At 36.8% G+C, this 16,761-nt stretch overlaps 1 protein-coding gene across 3 annotated transcripts in view; it reads left to right on the top strand.

The window, feature by feature from the left end:
* The window catches only part of Cdh18 (cadherin 18), a 917,427-nt gene that overhangs the window by 809,476 nt on the left and 91,190 nt on the right, over positions 1-16,761 (top strand). For all 3 annotated transcript variants that reach the window (XM_029470124.2, XM_085831363.1, XM_021183199.3), the window contains one exon: positions 7,848-8,015. In XM_029470124.2, the coding sequence (XP_029325984.1) occupies positions 7,848-8,015 (168 nt within the window). The remainder of the gene's footprint in view (positions 1-7,847; positions 8,016-16,761) is intronic.

Below are 16,761 nucleotides of genomic sequence, written 5' to 3'. Positions count from 1 at the left end.
GGTTGGCTTTCTATTATTTATTTTGTTATTGAAGATCAGCTTTAGTCCATGGTGATCTGATAGGATGCATGAGACAATTTCAATATTTTTGTATCTGTTGAGGCCTGTTTTGTGACCAATTATGTGGTCAATTTTGGAGAAGGTACCATGAGGTGCTGAGAAGAAGGTATATCCTTTTGTTTTAGGATAGAATGTTCTGTAGATATCTGCCAGATCCATTTGATTCATAATTTCTCTTAGTTTCTCTGTGTCCCTGTTTAGTTTCTGTTTCCATGATCTGTCCATTGGTGAAAGTGGTGTGTTGAAGTTTCCCACTATTATTGTATGAGGTGCAATGTGTGGTTTGAGATTTACTAAAGTTTCTTTGATGAATGTGGCTGCCTTTGTATTTGGAGCATAGATATTCAGGATTGATAGTTCCTCTTGGAGGATTTTACCTTTGATGAGTATGAAGTGTCCCTCCCTGTCTTTTTTAATGACTTTGGGTTGGAAGTCAATCTTATCAGATATTAGAATGGCTACTCCAGCTTGTTTCTTCATACCATTTGCTTGGAAAATTGTTTTCCAGCCTTTCATTCTGAGGTAGTGTCTATCTTTTTCTCTGAGATGAGTTTCCTGTAAGCAGCAAAATGTTGGGTCTTGTTTGTGTAGCCAGTTTGTTAGTCTATGTTTTTTTATCGGGGAGTTGAGTCGATTGATATTAAGAGATATTAAGGAAAAGTAATTGTTGTTTCCTGTTATTTTTGTTGTTAAAGTTGGCATTCTGTTCTTGTGGCTGTCTTCTTTTAGGTTTGTTGAGGGATTACCTTCTTGTTGTTTCTAGGGCGTGGTTCCTGTCCTTGTATTGGTTTTTTTCTGTTATTATCCTTTGAAGGGCTGGATTCGTGGAGAGAAAATGTGTGAATTTGGTTTTGTTGTGGAATACTTTGGTTTCTCCATCTATGTTAATTGAGAGTTTGGCTGGGTATAGTAGCCTGGGCTGGAATTTGTGTTCTTTTAGTGTCTGTATAACATCCGTCCAGGATCTTCTGGCTTTCATAGTCTCTGGTGAAAAATCTGGTGTAATTCTGATAGGCTTGCCTTTATATGTTACTTGGCCTTTTTCTCTTACTGCTTTTAGTATTCTATCTTTATTTAGAGCATTTGTTGTTCTGATTATTATGTGTCGGGAGGTATTTCTATTCTGGTCCAGTCTATTTGGAGTTCTGTAGGCTTCTTGTATGTTCATGGGCATCTCTTTCTTTAGATTTGGGAAGTTTTCTTCTATAATTTTGTTGAAGATATTTGCTGGTCCTTTGAGTTGAAAATCTTCATTCTCATCCACTCCTATTATCCGGAGGTTTGGTCTTCTCATTGTGTCCTGTATTTCTTGGATGTTTTGAGTTAGAATCTTTTTGCATTTTACATTTTCCTTGATTGTTGTGCTGATGTTCTCTATGGAATCTTCTGCACCTGAGATTCTCTCTTCCATCTCTTGTATTCTGTTGCTGATGCTGGTATCTATGGTTCCAGATTTCTTTCCTAGGGTTTCTATCTCCAGTGTTGCCTCATTTTGGGTTTTCTTTATTGTGTCCTCTTCCCTTTTTAGGTCTAGTATGGTTTTGTTCATTTCCCTCATCTGTTTGGATGTGTTTTCCTGTTTTTCATTAAGGACTTCTACCTGTTTGATTATGTTATCCTGTTTTTCTTTAAGGATTTGTAACTCTTTAGCAGTGTTCTCCTGCAATTCTTTAAGGGATTTTTGTGCTTCCTCTTTAATGTCTTCTACCTGTTTAGCAGTGTTCTCCTGTATTTCTTTAAGTGTGTTATTAAAGTCCTTCTTGAAGTCCTCTACCATCATCAGGAGATATGCTTTTAGATCCGTGTCTAGCTTTTCCGGTGTGTTGGGGTGCCCTGGACTGGGCGAAGTGGGATTGCTGGGTTCTGATGATGGTGAGTGGTCTTGGTTTCTGTTAGTAAGATTATTACGTTTACCTTTCGCCATCTGGTAATCTCTGGGGTTAGTTGTTGTCGTTGTCACTGTTTAATGATTGGAGCAGAAGCTGTGTTCCACTCACCAGCAGTCTCAAAATCCTGTGGCGGGGGTCGTGGGTAGCTGGCGGTACCCTGGTGCTGGTCCAGCCAGAAGAGGCCTGTGGTCCTACTCAGGCCGGTTTTCTGCTTCCCTAACTAATGCAGTCTCTGGTCCCGCGCACAATTGGATTGGAGCAGAAGCTGTGTTCCACTCTCCAGAAGTCTTAAGATCCTGTGGCAGGTGTTGTGGGTAGCTGGCGAGTGTCAGCCGACCCTGTGCTCTAGCTACCCCTGTGCTGATCCGGCCGGATGAGGCCTGTTGCCCTACTCAGGCCAGGTTCTGCTTCCCTAACTAATGCAGTCTCAGGTCCCGCGCAATTGGATTGGAGCAGAAGCTGTGTTCCACTCACCAGAAGTCTTAAGATCCTGTGGCGGGTGTTGTGGGTAGCTGGCGAGTGTCAGCTGACCCTGCGCCCTAGCTACCCTGGTGCTTTTCTGACCGGAAGAGGCTTGTGGCCCTATGTAGGCCGGATTTCTGCCTCCCCAACCAGAGCAGTCTTAGTTCCCGCGTGATTGGACTGGAGCAGAAGCTGTGTTCCACTCACCAGCAGTCTCAAAATCCTGTGGCGGGGGTCGTGGGTAGCTGGTGGGTGTCAGGGGACCCTGCGCTCTAGCTACCCTGGTGCTGATCCGGCTGGATGAGGCCTGTGGCCCTACTCAGGCCGGTTTCTGCTTCCCTAACTTCTCTTTTCTTTTCTTTTATAAATTAATCAATTTTTACACTCCATATTCCATTCCCTGCCCCCGCTATCCATCCTCCAACTGCTCCACATCCCAAACCTCCTCCCCATCCCTTCTGTCTCCACTTGGCTGTCCCCACTCCACACCCCACCTGACCTCTAAACACCCTGGGGCCTCCAGTCCCTTTATGGTTAGGTGTATCATATCTGAATGAACACAGACCAGGAAGTCCTCTACTGTATGTGTGTTGGGAGCCTCATATCAGTTGGTGTTTGGTGTTTGGTGGTCCAGTGTTTGAGAGATCTCAGGGGTCCAGATTAATTAAGACTGCTGGTCCTCCTACAGGGTCACCCTTCTCCTCAACTTCTTTCAGCCTTCTCTAATTCAGCAGCAGGGGTCAGCTGCTTCTGTCCGTTGGTTGGGTGCAAATATCTGCATCTGACTCTTTCAGCTGCTTGTTGTGTCTTACGGGGGGACAGTCTTGCTAGTCAGGTCCCTTTCTGTGAGTGCCCCACAGCCCCAGTAATAGTGTCAGGCCTTGGGACCTCCCCTAGAGCTGTATCCCATTATTTAGGCCTGTCCCTGGACCTTCTTTCTTCAAGTTCCTCTCCGTTTCCACCCATGAAATTCTTTCAGACAGGAAGAATTATGGGTTCGATGGCAATCCCATCCCTCACTTGATGTCCTGTCTTTCTGCTGGGGGGTGGGCTCTATAAGTTCCCTCTCCAGACTGTCTGATATTTCATATAAGGTCTCTCCCTTTAATTCCTGCAAGCTTCTTACCTCCCAGGTCTCTGGTGCATTCATGAGAGTTCTGCCAACTTATTTCCTGAGGTTGCCTCTTTTCTTTCTTTCTGCTTGTCCTCAGGACTTCAGTTCTTTTTCCTCCCCCAATTCCAGATCAGATTCCCCTTCCCCCTACTTCCCTCTCTTGTCTACTTTCCTTCCCATGTCCTTCCCTCCCTCCCAGCTTGTGATTGCTTTATTCTCTCTCCCAAGTGGGACTGAGGCATCCTCACTTGGGCACTTCATCTTGTTGACATTTATGAGTTCTCTGGACTGTATCTTGGGTATTCTGTACCTTTCTTTTCTTTACTTTACTTTTCTTTTCTTTCTCTTTTCTTTTCTTTTCTTTTTCTTCTCTTCTCTTCTCTTCTCTCTCTCTCTCTCTCTCTCTCTCTCTCTCTCTCTTTCTTCCTTTCTTTTTTGAGGGGCTAATATCCACTTATTTGTGAGTACATACCATGCACATCATTTTGGGTCTGAGTTACTTCAATCAGGATGATATTTTCTAGTTCCATCTATTCACCTGCAAAACTCAGGATGTTCTTGATCTTAATAGCTGAATAGAATTCCACTGTGCAAATGAACCACATTTTCTGTATCCATTCTTCTGTCATGGGACATCAAGGTTGTTTTATGATTCTGGCTATCACAAATAAGGCAGCTAGGAACATAGTGGAACAGGTGCTCTTGTGGCATGGTGAGGCATCTTTTGGGTATATTCCCAAGAGTAGTATAGCTGAATTTTCAGGTAGATCTATTTCCAATTTTCTGAGGAATCTCCAGATTGATTTCTAGAGCTGTACCAGCTTGCAATCCCACCAGCAATGGTGCCTTTTTCTCAACATCCTCTCCAACATGTATTGTCATCTGAGGTTTTGATCTTAGTCATTCTGATTGGTGTAGGGTTGACTCTCATAGTCATTTTGATTTGCATTTCTCTGATCACTAAGCACTTCGAGCATTTCTTTAGGTACTTCTCAGCTATTCAGTATTCTTTGGTTGTGAATTCTAGGTTTAGTTCTATACCCCATTTTTTATTGTGTTGTTTGTTCTTTGGGAGATTAATTTCTTGAGTTCTTTATATATTTTGGATATTAGCCCTCTATTGGATGTAGGGATAGTGAAAGATTTTTCCCAATCTATAGGTTGCCAATTTAGCTTATTCATTATGTCCTTTGCCTTACATAAGCTTTCCAATTTCATGAGGTCCCATTTATCAATTCTTGATATTAGAGCATGAGCCATTGGAGTTCTGTTTAGAAAATTTCCCTCTGTGCCAATGATTTCAAGGTTTTTTTCCACTTTCTCTTCTATTAGGTTCAGTGTATCTGGTGTTGTGTTGAGTTCCTTGATGCACTTGTACTTGAGCTTTGTACAAGGTGACAAATGTGGGTCTATTTTCATCCTTCTACGACAGCCAGGTAGACCAGCACCATTTATTGGAGATGCTTTCTTTTTCCATTGTATATTTTTGGTAAAGATCAAGTGACCTTACGTGTGTGGTTTTATTTCTGGTTCTTCAATTCTAGTCCATTGATCAACATGTCTGTCTCTGTACCAATACCATGCAGTTTTTATCACTATTGTGCTGTAATAAAGCTTGAGGTCAGACTTTTATTGTTAAGAGTTGTTTTCTCTATTCTGAGTTTTTACCTCTCCAGATGAATTTGAGAATTGCTCTATGCATGTCTTTGAAGAATTGTGATGGAATTTTGATTGGGAATTGCATTGAATTTATAGAGTGCTTTTGGTAGGACAGCCATTTTTACGAGGTAAATTCTGCCAATCCATAAGAATGGGAGATCACTCCATTTTCTGAGATATTCTTTGATTTCTTTCTTGAGAGACTTGAAGTTATTGTCATACAGGTCTTTCACTTGTTTGGTTAGAGTTACCCCCAAGATATTTTATATTATTTATGCCTATTGTGAAGGGAATTGTTTCTCTAATTTCTTTTTCAGCCTGATTATCATTTGTATAAAAAAAATCTACTGAATTATTTGCATTGATTTTATATTCGGCCACTTTGCTGAAGTTGTTTATCATCTGGAGAAGTTCTCTGGTAGAAGTTTTGGAGCCACTTATGTATACTATCATATCATCTGCAAATAGTGATACCTTTATTTCTTCTTTAACAATTCATATCCCCTTGATCTCTTTTTTGTTCTTTTATTGTTCTAGATACCACTTCTAGTACTATATTGAATAGAAATGGGGAGAGTGGGCATCCTCATCTTGTCCCTGATTTCTGTGGGATTGCTTTACATATGTCTCCATTTAATTTGCTACTAGCTGTTGGTTTGCAGTAAATTGCTTTAATTATCTTTAGGTTTGGTGCCTTGAATTCCTGATTTCTCCAATACTTTTAATGGGAAGTGGTGTTGTATTTTGTCAAATGCTTTTTCTGCATTTAAGGAGATGATTATGTGATTTTTTTTTCCTTTGAGTTTGTTTATAGAGTGGATTACGTTCATAGATTTTCATGTATTAAACCAACTTTGCATCCTTGGGGTGAAACCTACTTGATTGTGATGAATCATGGTTTTAGTGTGTTCTTGGATTTAGTTTGCAAGAATTTTATTGAGTATTTTTGCATCAAAATTCATAAGCGAGATTGGACGGAAGTTTTGTTTTTTGGTTAGGTATTTGTGTGGTTTCGGTATCAGAGTAATGGTGACTTCATAGAATGAGTTACATAGTGTTCCTTCTCCTATTTTATGGAATAGTTTGAGGAAAATTGGTATCAGGTCTTTGAAGGTCTTTTAGAATTCTGCACTAATTCTATCTAATCCTGGGCTTTTTCTGGCTGGGAGGAGTTTAATGACTTCTATTTCCTTGTGTGGTATGGGCCTGTTTAGATAGTTTACCTGTTCTTGATTTAACTTTGGTATGTGACATCTGTTTAAAAAAACATTCACTTCACCTAGATTTTCCAGTTATGTTGAGTATAGATTTTTATAGTAGTATCTAATGGTTTTTTGGATTTCCTCTGTTTCTGTTGTTATGTCTCCCTTTTCATTTCTGATTTCATTAATGTGGATACTGCCTCTTGGCCCATTAGTTAGTTTTGCTAGGGGTTTATCTATCTTGTTGATTGTCTCAAAGTACCAGCTTTGGTTTTGCTAATTCGTTGTATTGTTTTCTTTGTTTCTATTTGGTCGATTTTGCAGCCTTCTACTCTTCTTGAGTGACTTTGCTTCTTTTTGTTCTAGAGCTCTGAGGTGTACTGTTAAGTTGCTAGTGTAAGATCTCTCCAGTTTCTTTACCAGGGCACTTAGTGTTATCAAATTTCCTCTTAGCACTGCTTTCATTGTGTCCCATAAGTTTGGGTATAATGTGTCAATATTTTCATTAAATTCCAGGAAGTCTATAATTTCTTTCTTTCTTTCTTCCCTGACCATGTTGTCACTGAATCGAGAATTGGTCAGTTTCCACGTGTACCTTTTCTATAGGCCTTCTTTTTTTACTCTAAACTCAGTTAACAACTGAATTCTCTTTTGTCAATATATTGTATATAAAATTGTTTAGAAACTTTAAACTAAGAAGTTGCATTTGGGCTGAGAGATGGCTTAGCGGTTAAGAGCACTGACTGCTCTTCCAAAGGTCATGAGTTCAAATCCCAGCAACCACATGGTGGCTCATAACCATTCATAACGAGATCTGGCACCCTTTTCTGGAGTGTCTGAAGACAGCTACAGTGTACGTACATATAATAAATAAGTCTTTTTTTTTAAAGTTGCTTTAAAAAAAAGGAAGTTGCATTTGTTAACTTCTAATAGAAAACAATGAAAGTTAATAGCATGTGAGCTTGGTGGACACTGCTGCTACTTGTCTCAAGGGTGAGCAGGGGTTAAGCCATGGTAATGAGGATGTTTTGAAATTTCTGGCATGTCAATGAAGTGATTCAATGGGTAAAGACATCTCTACCAAGCCTGGTGTCCTGAGTCTGATCTTCATATCCCACAGTGTAGAACGAGAGAAAATATATTCACAAATTATCCTCTGATGAACACCCACATGAATAGGTTGAAGGCTACCATAGGACCCATCAAACCAAGGAAACGAACAATAAAAGATTCTTACTTTGAGACAAAAAAGAAACTGATTTAATACATACATGCAAACAAATGTATCAGTGACTCAATTTCTGAATAATAATAAGATGTACTTTTTTCTAAATATAATTCTCATGTAAAATTTCCTCTTTCAAAAACTAGTACTGAAAATATTATTTATTTGCCTCAAAAATGTTATGAGTTCAATGTATAGCATTTACTGATTGTTTTCTTTGAATTTCCATGTTCCAGGAGTCATTCGAACAGCTTTACACAACATGGATAGAGAAGCCAGAGAGCATTACTCAGTGGTCATTCAAGCCAAAGACATGGCTGGGCAAGTTGGAGGACTTTCTGGATCCACCACTGTCAATATTACCTTGACTGATGTCAATGACAACCCACCACGGTTCCCACAGAGTATGTACCTATTGTCTACATGTTGCATTTATCACCATTCATTATGCAAAACAAACAGAATAATTGAATACATAATGCGATGTTTCATCAAGTGAGATTATTTTATCCCTTCCCTGCTGCTTGCCTTTGTGCTATGTCCCTTCATTAGCCATGTGTAAAGGAATCTCTTGACCCACTGCCTTCTAATTCTCACACATGTCTAGTCCATTATAAAACTAATGAAATCTTACTTGTTACAAAGAAGGTATGTTTTATTCAAACATTCATGGATATATTTGCTGTAGATTTTGAAGTGGCTGTTTCATCCATGTATTTTTTTTTAATATTTAGCTTATGAAATTGCAACTCTAAAATAATTAAAATGAATACTGCCTGTGCGTGCACACACATACACATGCATATACTACACAAAGACACATACACACAAATACAAATATCTTCTGAAGGTTGTTAAAATTGATATAATAAGGTTGGATTTCAGAATAGAATATGACTATCTAAAACATAATTCATAATGCAAAAGGCACTACACTGGCAAGGAGCTGTTAGTGGTGAAATGAGTTGGGTTTTATTCACACCTCAGTGTCAATGATATAAATCAAATATATTGAACTATTTCTGATATGGCAAACACTGTACTGATCTTTTAATCAAATAACCATGAGTGTCCACACCAATCCCATATGCAAGTTGTGACAGATTGCCATCTTACAAGGGCTGGTCACTTAGTACTGTCCATGTGCCCATGGCAAACAGGGATGGAACCAGTCAGTGGAACATGCACAACCTAACCATGGCAACTTCTCAAGAAAACTTGCTATCTGTCCACAGCTGCCAAACAGCTTCTCAGACATGAGTGGCACTTCAGAGTCATATCCTCAGAAGTACTTGATATTTTGAATGTCTTACGTGGGTAACCACTGCTGCTGTGAGCTGATGAGTGCAACAGCTGTCATCTATTCTATTTTTACCTCTACCTCTAGTCACATCTTTCAAAGTTACTACATTTAAAAGGCAGTTAAGAATCTATAAGAGAGTTAAATAATAGTGAAATTTTGACCCATGTGAAAATATAGCTTTTATACTTGAATCTAGATAAGAAATGCATTTAATAATTTTAATATTTTGGCATATAAGAAAGCTGGATTTAAAACACCCGTTCATCATAAAAACAAAACAAAACAAAAACCTCTGTGACAAGAAAACATTAGATGTGTGCTTTGACGGAACTTAATGAGGCTTTCTTCTACTTACAGCATTCTGTGTGGTGTAAAACACAGACTTAGACCCCAACACACTCAAAAAGGTGGTTAGCAATTTGATATGAAGATATTATGTGCCAAGAATCATTTACTCTTACTTATCTAAAAGACAGTTTTGACTTTGATTAAAACTAAAAATAATGCTATTTTTCAATAATTTGGTACAACTATGGTATCATATATTGCAATAAATTAGCCTCCTGATTTATGTAGATACATTGTCACCTATCAAATAGTTGTTTATATAGTGAAAATTATGATAAACTACTTGAAAATAAAGATAGATAATAAAGACTACATTTTCACAAAGTATCAGGATGTCCATAAATCTCTCAATAATTCAAAGTTTATGTATTTCATATCTAGTATTGAGAAAAATCTTATTTTTGTTTCTCTTAACATGTGAGCATCCTCTTTAGATGTATGTACTGTTATTCCATCCTTCTTCACACTCAGAAGTGCTGCCCACCACACCATTGAAAGTGACTTTTGTATGAACACCTTCTTCATTCTAAACTGGGCCCTCACATGTTTTTATTTTTCCATAAATCTAACACATGTGACAAAGTAAGAGACACTTTAACATGTACTTAGTACTCATTCTGTTATAATAAATAAGCCCTCTCTTTATTTGACAATTCTTACTGCATTATTATACCATACTTTTTTCATTAATTGTAAATTCAACAGGTTTCCCTTTTGTAATGTATTCCCTTCTCTTTTCTCCAGTTTAACTATAATACATGTAGGCACTAACAAATGTTATCCTTCCCCATTATCTATTGAAAGGCAAGAAGGTTCTGTCACACAGTCTTTTCTAGTTTCTGATTTCTGTGCCAATCATTACAATACCATATCTGTCGCATGTGCATGGTTGGTCTATTGCCCTCTGTTTAGCAGATTGATTGTTTCCATTCAGTATTCTTTAAACTGGATATTTTATGTTAGTTGTATTCTCTATAAGAATCTACTTTTATGCTCTTTGAATACTGCAGTGAACTTATGTGCCACATTAACAAAGCACACATTCCAGCAGTGAAATACTCAACTGCATTCATACTTTATAATACAGATACTTGGTTTAAGATAAAGATCTCCACCTTTTTATTTAAATGTAATGATCACCCTTGATTTATAACCTTTTCCTAATACTTCTAATTTGAAAGTCATTGTGATGAACCATTTTCCTTTTTCTAGTTCTTGAAAAAAATAAAATCAATTAAGGTTATCACTGACTTGGGACAGGATGGTTATAGAAAAGTGGTCAAGGGCTAGTGAACTAAATACCTTTTCATTACCCACCAAGTTTCTCTTTCTGAAGGGTGCTTTAGAAAATATTACCAGTTCACAGTAAAGTCAAAGAAATCATGAGAAAAGATTGCATATGGTGCATGAAATTATGACCCATTCAGAAACAAAAATGGGGAATAATGAGGTTGGTTTGGCTACAGTGCTAAAATTCTGGCAGCATTTGAAGACATTAAAAGAAAAATAATGTGCTAATGTGATACCATTTAGCAAATGGATTTCTCTATCATTGATATTCAAATTGTGAAATAAGACTTTTAAAAACTGCTACATATATATATATATGTATATATATATATATATATGTATATTTAAGGATATATATATATACATATACATATATATATATCCTTAAAATCCCATATAAGCTGCCATGCATCCTATTGCAGAAGGCCTAAGATTTATCCATAGCTAAATTAATACATTAGTAAAAATTATTGTTTTACTTTACAGTTACTCCATTTTAGGGATCCAGTTGTTATACTTTGAATCCCTTGCCTTTGTGATATATCTTTATATTTTTTTTCCAATTTGAAGAAAGTTTAATACCCTCAAGGATGTTTAGTTTAGTTTGATCTTCTTTTATAAGGATGACTCATTATATTCTCTTAATTCCATTGCAGTTGGAATATAATGTACTATTTTACAGTTTAAGTATCACAATATCTGCCAATGAGGTCTGTGACCACAGATCCTGATGTTACAGTTATAATTGTTTTGGATTATCATGAATCATGTCCACACAAAATGACACACTTACCTAGTAAACACTACCTGTTGTGAGTGCTTGCAGACTGGCCACTCCATCATATATCTCCCTCTCCTTGGGCCTTTGTGGTTCCTTGCAGACAACACTGAAGTTGATCCAATTAATATTACTATGATTGCTTCTGAATTCTCCAGAACACAGATTCATTGACACTCATTTTGAGTTAAAAATGAGCAAATACATTCAGTTAGTATGGCTTGATAAACTCTGAGATTCAATGGAAGTCGGGGTCCTCCAGCACCAAGTGGTTACCTTGTGAATTCAAAGATCACAGAGGAAATTAAAAATTATTCCAAGAAAATTAAGAAAGTGAGGGAGGCACATTGCTGATATGCAGAAAATCTTAATGATGTGGATAAGCAGCATAGTCATGCTCACTGTCCCTTTAAGCCAGTGCCTAGAAAGGAGCAGAGCATGGTAGTCTAAGAGAAGTTGATGAGGAAGTTGCAGAGGAAAGCATCAGAGCTAACTGTGTTCATTTCCTGAGGCTTAAAAGTATATATCTAATGTATAAACTAAAAATTCAAGGTAAGGCAATGAGTGTTCATGAGGAAAGTAGAACAGATCTTATATGGTGGCTATAGAAATACTAAGAGTTGAAGTGACACTCCTCTCCCAGAGGTCCTGGATTCAGGTCTAAGACTTATAACCCTCTGTATGTAATCTAGCTCCAAACATCTGATATCCTGTTCTAACCCCTGTAGGCATCTGTACTCTGACCACACACACACACACACACACACACACACACACACACACACATTCACATTAACATAAAATTAAAATAAACAACATAAGATGAGCAATGAAAGATAATATTCTGAACAACAAATTGTCAATACAGAAGATCTGCCTTTTATTTAAAACAAAACCAAAAACAAAACTATGCATTCTTCAATTTAGTAAATATGTAAATGGACATGCATGGTTTCAGTGTTTAAAAGGATAGATTGACTCACTTTTTTATGATTAATGCAGATAGGACACTGGATGGACACCAGTGCTCATTTGCATCCAAACTTCATTCCCTAGACATCCCAAGATCTGTCACACTAAACTAAACCTCCTGTCCATTGTCTGCTAATGAAGCATCACGGTGAACCTATTTACAACATATTTTCCAGAATGTTTACCCATTGCTGAAGAATGCAGCTTAGGAATACAAAAAGACACTTTTTATAGTATTGCTTCTTAATTTAAATGAACCTGATAGTTTAGCAATCTAACAGAGTAACATGAGAATAATGCCACTTCAATGCCAAAAATGTAGTATCTATTCTGCAGTCAGTGGATTAAGGTGTTAAATATTTATTATTAAAGAAATATATTTTGCATGGCCTTAACTGCTGCATATGGAGTTTTTCCCATTGACCTGAACCAAGTAAATCAAAAAATATCTAAAGAACATTCGTGTTTTATAGGATAGTCAAAATACCAACACTAACAGCAACTTAGCTGAGTATGGATGAGATTGCCTCCTTCACTTGGCAGGCTGCATAGTATTTCATGGAACCATGAAAATTAAACTGGAAGAAAGAGGCTTTCCTGTCAGATCCAATTCCAGATCCACATATTTTGATGTTGACCATAGGACAATGCTTATGTCATAGAAGGAATTAGAGACAGGTTTAGGGGTTTGGGGTTTTTTGTTTGTTTGTCTGTTTGTTTTGTGTGTTTGTTTTTTATTTCTTTGCTAATGTCTCAGAGCTTTCTTTTGGGGGAAATAAAATATTTGTGCATTTTCCTGATTTGTCTTGTATGTGAAGTTTTTTTAGATTCTGTTTTGTTTATTACATACATCACACACACACACACACACACACATGTACTTATACATACATATTAGGTTTTGACTCACAACTCCTGAGTACATTCTTATAATTCTTTAAGTTCTGGAAAATCAGGAGTTACTTCCTAACTCACTTGTTTGTAGAAATAGGGTTTTGTTTTTTTTTTTTTTTATCATTACCAAATTAGCTAAAGGCATTTCAACTTTGTATTCATAGAGTAAATTTGTAATTTGTGTTATACAACAAAATTTCTCTGCTCAGAAGATATGATTATTTAAAACAATTAATTTGAAGGTAGAATTAAATTAAAAACACCAAAAAATGCTTATGAATTTCAGTGATTTTTTTTTCTTAACAGAGCATTTGCTTGGTTACCTTAGAGGTGTTACTGTTCACCTACTTTCGTAAGTGTATAGCTCAAAGTGATCAAATTTATATTCTTTCTATTGGAAATGTGAGCTTCTGATCCTGCTCTTTTGACAAACATTTCCGATTTTTATACCATTCAAGTCTTAAGTATGTAATACACTCGCTTCTCACTGTAGACACCCTGGGTAATTGCAACCACCAGCAGCAGTTACAGGCGTTTATGTAAAGGAAATGAGCAAAGTTCTTATAATCTCTAATAGAATTGGTATGGCAAATTGGAATTGGTATGGTAGGATTTATTCTCACACATGGATGTTAGAAAAGTTAGTATAAAACTTTAAAAATACCTTAATTAGCTTTAAAGGTATTTCTGTATATTTGAAAGAGGAAAGCATAGGGCTTAGGAATGAGAATATCTTGGAAATAAATTTAAGTAAGAGCAGATGGGGGCATGTATTTTGTCTTAATTTCAGCACAAAGGAATTAACTTTTATTTGGAATTCATGCTTGTCCTTATAAATCCATTCATAGAATTTATTTCTGTAAGTGGAATTCATGATCTTCAGCTGAGGTCATAAGTGCAGTTCAAGACATAAGTAAAGAAATGAGATAAATATACAAACAGTTTTGGAGCATTGAGCACAATAATCCTAGGTTCATACAACATTGTAAAGTAGTCCAGAACTATGCATGTTATTTAGTTTTTGTGATTCTGTTTTTTTTAAAGATTTATTTATTTATTATATGTAAGTACACTGTAGCTGTCTTCAGACACCCCAGAAGAGGGAGTCAGATCTCCTTATGGATGGTTGTGAGCCACCATGTGGTTGCTGGGATTTGAACTCAGTACCTTTGGAAGAGCACTTGGGTGCTCTTACCTACTGAGCCATCTCACCATCCCGTGATTCTGTTTTATACAAAGTTAATTATAATAAAAAAATTTGTAAAAAAATAATTATAATACAGAAATGACAGACATTATGTGTACAACTCAGAATTTATTAAAAATTATTTTTAACTCTTTTCTACATTAACATACATTTTTAAAATTCTGCATTGATACATTTATAATTCTGAATTATAACATAGATAATAATGTAAGCAGTGCAGAGCAATATTAAAAACTTCAAAGTTCATTTAGTTAGATTCTCTTTGAACATTTCTATAAAGTAATACTTCAAGTCCTTGGGGTGTATGTCAGGGAGTAGTGTAGCTGGGCCATATCGTAGACATACTTAATTTTAGCTTTCTCAGAATTCTGCACACTGATGTATAGCGTTTCTGTATCAGTTTGCCATAACACCTGAAGAGAATAAGGGCTCCATTTCCTTCCATGTCTCCAGCATCTGATGTTGGTTGCTTTGTTGATCTTTGCAAAGATATGAGTAGTATTAAATGAAGTGTCAACATGTTTTTACTTACATTACCCTAATTGCTAGGATGATTTTTTTTTCTAGATATTTCTGAGCCACTATTTCTTCCTTTGAGAACTGTTTTTCTTTTAAGGAAAGATGAAGGAAGAAATAGTTGTCTTCCCCAGGTATAAAAACCACAATTAGTTTTCAAATACCAAATGTTCATTCCTAAAAAGAGAGATAGAAGCAACATTATGCATAACAAGCTAGGTGTATTTGCATATTTAGTAATATATATTTATACACACACATATATGTATGTAAAAAATAAAGATAAAATAGGCTATAAGCTTGAAAGAAAAGATGCAGGGGTACCTGGAAAGATTTAGAGGGAAGAAAGGGAAGGGAAATGGTGTAATTATATTATAATACATACATAAATAGATAATTTAAAAACAAATTTCTCAAATTGCCAGTATATACTTCCTTTTAAGTTAAATAGTTCGTCATTATCCCATCTATATATTGTGTTATTTGTTTTGGACATTTACATTCCGAGATTTGTATTACAATTTTTACTGATTGGATTGCTCAATTGATTGATGGATTTACAGAGCTGAAATCTATAGTCAGTCTGAGTACTTCATGTAGTCTAAATTTTCATTCTTCCCCAGTGGATCATTAGAAAGTGTTTTCTACAGTTCTGTAGACTACATATATACTCAATATTATTTTTGTTGGTGGTGCTGGTGGTAATGGTGGTGGTTTTATTTTTTAATTTTTTTGTTTTACTCTGTTTATGGTTTTTACAATGCAGTCATTAATAACTTCCCAGTCCACCCTTCCACAGTTCCTTATCCCATTCTTCCTCCCGATTGTCTACAAGAGGATGCCCTGCCAACCTACACTTTTACCCCTTACTGCCAGACCTCTCCACTCTCTGTGGCCTCAAGTCTCTCAAAGGTTAGGTGCATCTTCTCTCACTGAGGCCAGACCAGGCAGATTTCTGCTGTATATATGTTGGAGCCTCATATCAGCTCGTGTATGTTGCCCGATTGATGGCTTAGTTTCTGAGAGATCTTGGGGATCCAGGTTAATTGAGACTGCTGGTCTTTCTATAGGGTCGCCCTCCTCCTCAGCTTCTTCCAGCCTTTCCTTAATTCAGCTTCAGAGATCCCTGGCTTCTATCCATTGGTTGGGTGTAAGTATCTGCACCTGACTCTTTCAGCTGCTTGCTGGGCCTCTTGGAGGGCTGCCATACTTGGCTCCTGTCTGTGAGTACACCATAACATCAGTAATAGTGTCAGGTCTTGGAGCCTCCCCTTGAGATTCCAAGTTGGATGGGTCACTGTATGCCCTTTTTCTCAATTTTTTTTGTCCCCGCAGTTTGTTCTTATTGCTACACAGAAACTTTTAATTTTACCTATTATTATTTGTGAGTTCTCACTTCTTTTCTGAGCTGTTGGCATCCTTTACAGAAAGACTTTCCCTGTTCAGGCTTCTTCAAGTGTGCTCCATATGTCAGCCGCTCACTCTCTCAGAGTTCAGGTTTATGTTAAGGGCTTTTATTCACTTAGAATTGAGAGTTATTTTTTAGACAGAGTGAGAAATGGGGATCTATTTTTACTCTTCTACATATGGATGCATGGTTTGTTCAGCACTGTTTGTTGAGGATGTTGTCTTTTTCTCTAACATGCAATTTTGTCAACTGCATCAAAGCTGAGATAGCTCTATTGGTTTGTATCTGGATCATCTGCTGCATTCATTCTCTTCTTGAATAATTTTGTCCTGGTGTTATGGTCTGTCTGGTATTATAGATCTTAATTAACCTGAAAGGGGAATGATACCTTCAGCATCATCAAGTTTGTGACAGATTACTTTCACTTTTGTCTT

Source organism: Mus caroli, unplaced genomic scaffold, assembly GCF_978045245.1.
Source record: "Mus caroli unplaced genomic scaffold, Mus_caroli_1 scaffold_16, whole genome shotgun sequence".
In the NCBI taxonomy this organism is placed as follows: domain Eukaryota; kingdom Metazoa; phylum Chordata; class Mammalia; order Rodentia; family Muridae; genus Mus; species Mus caroli.
The sequence above is the reverse complement of the archived record's forward strand: the minus strand, read 5'-3'. Positions and strand labels throughout refer to the sequence as shown.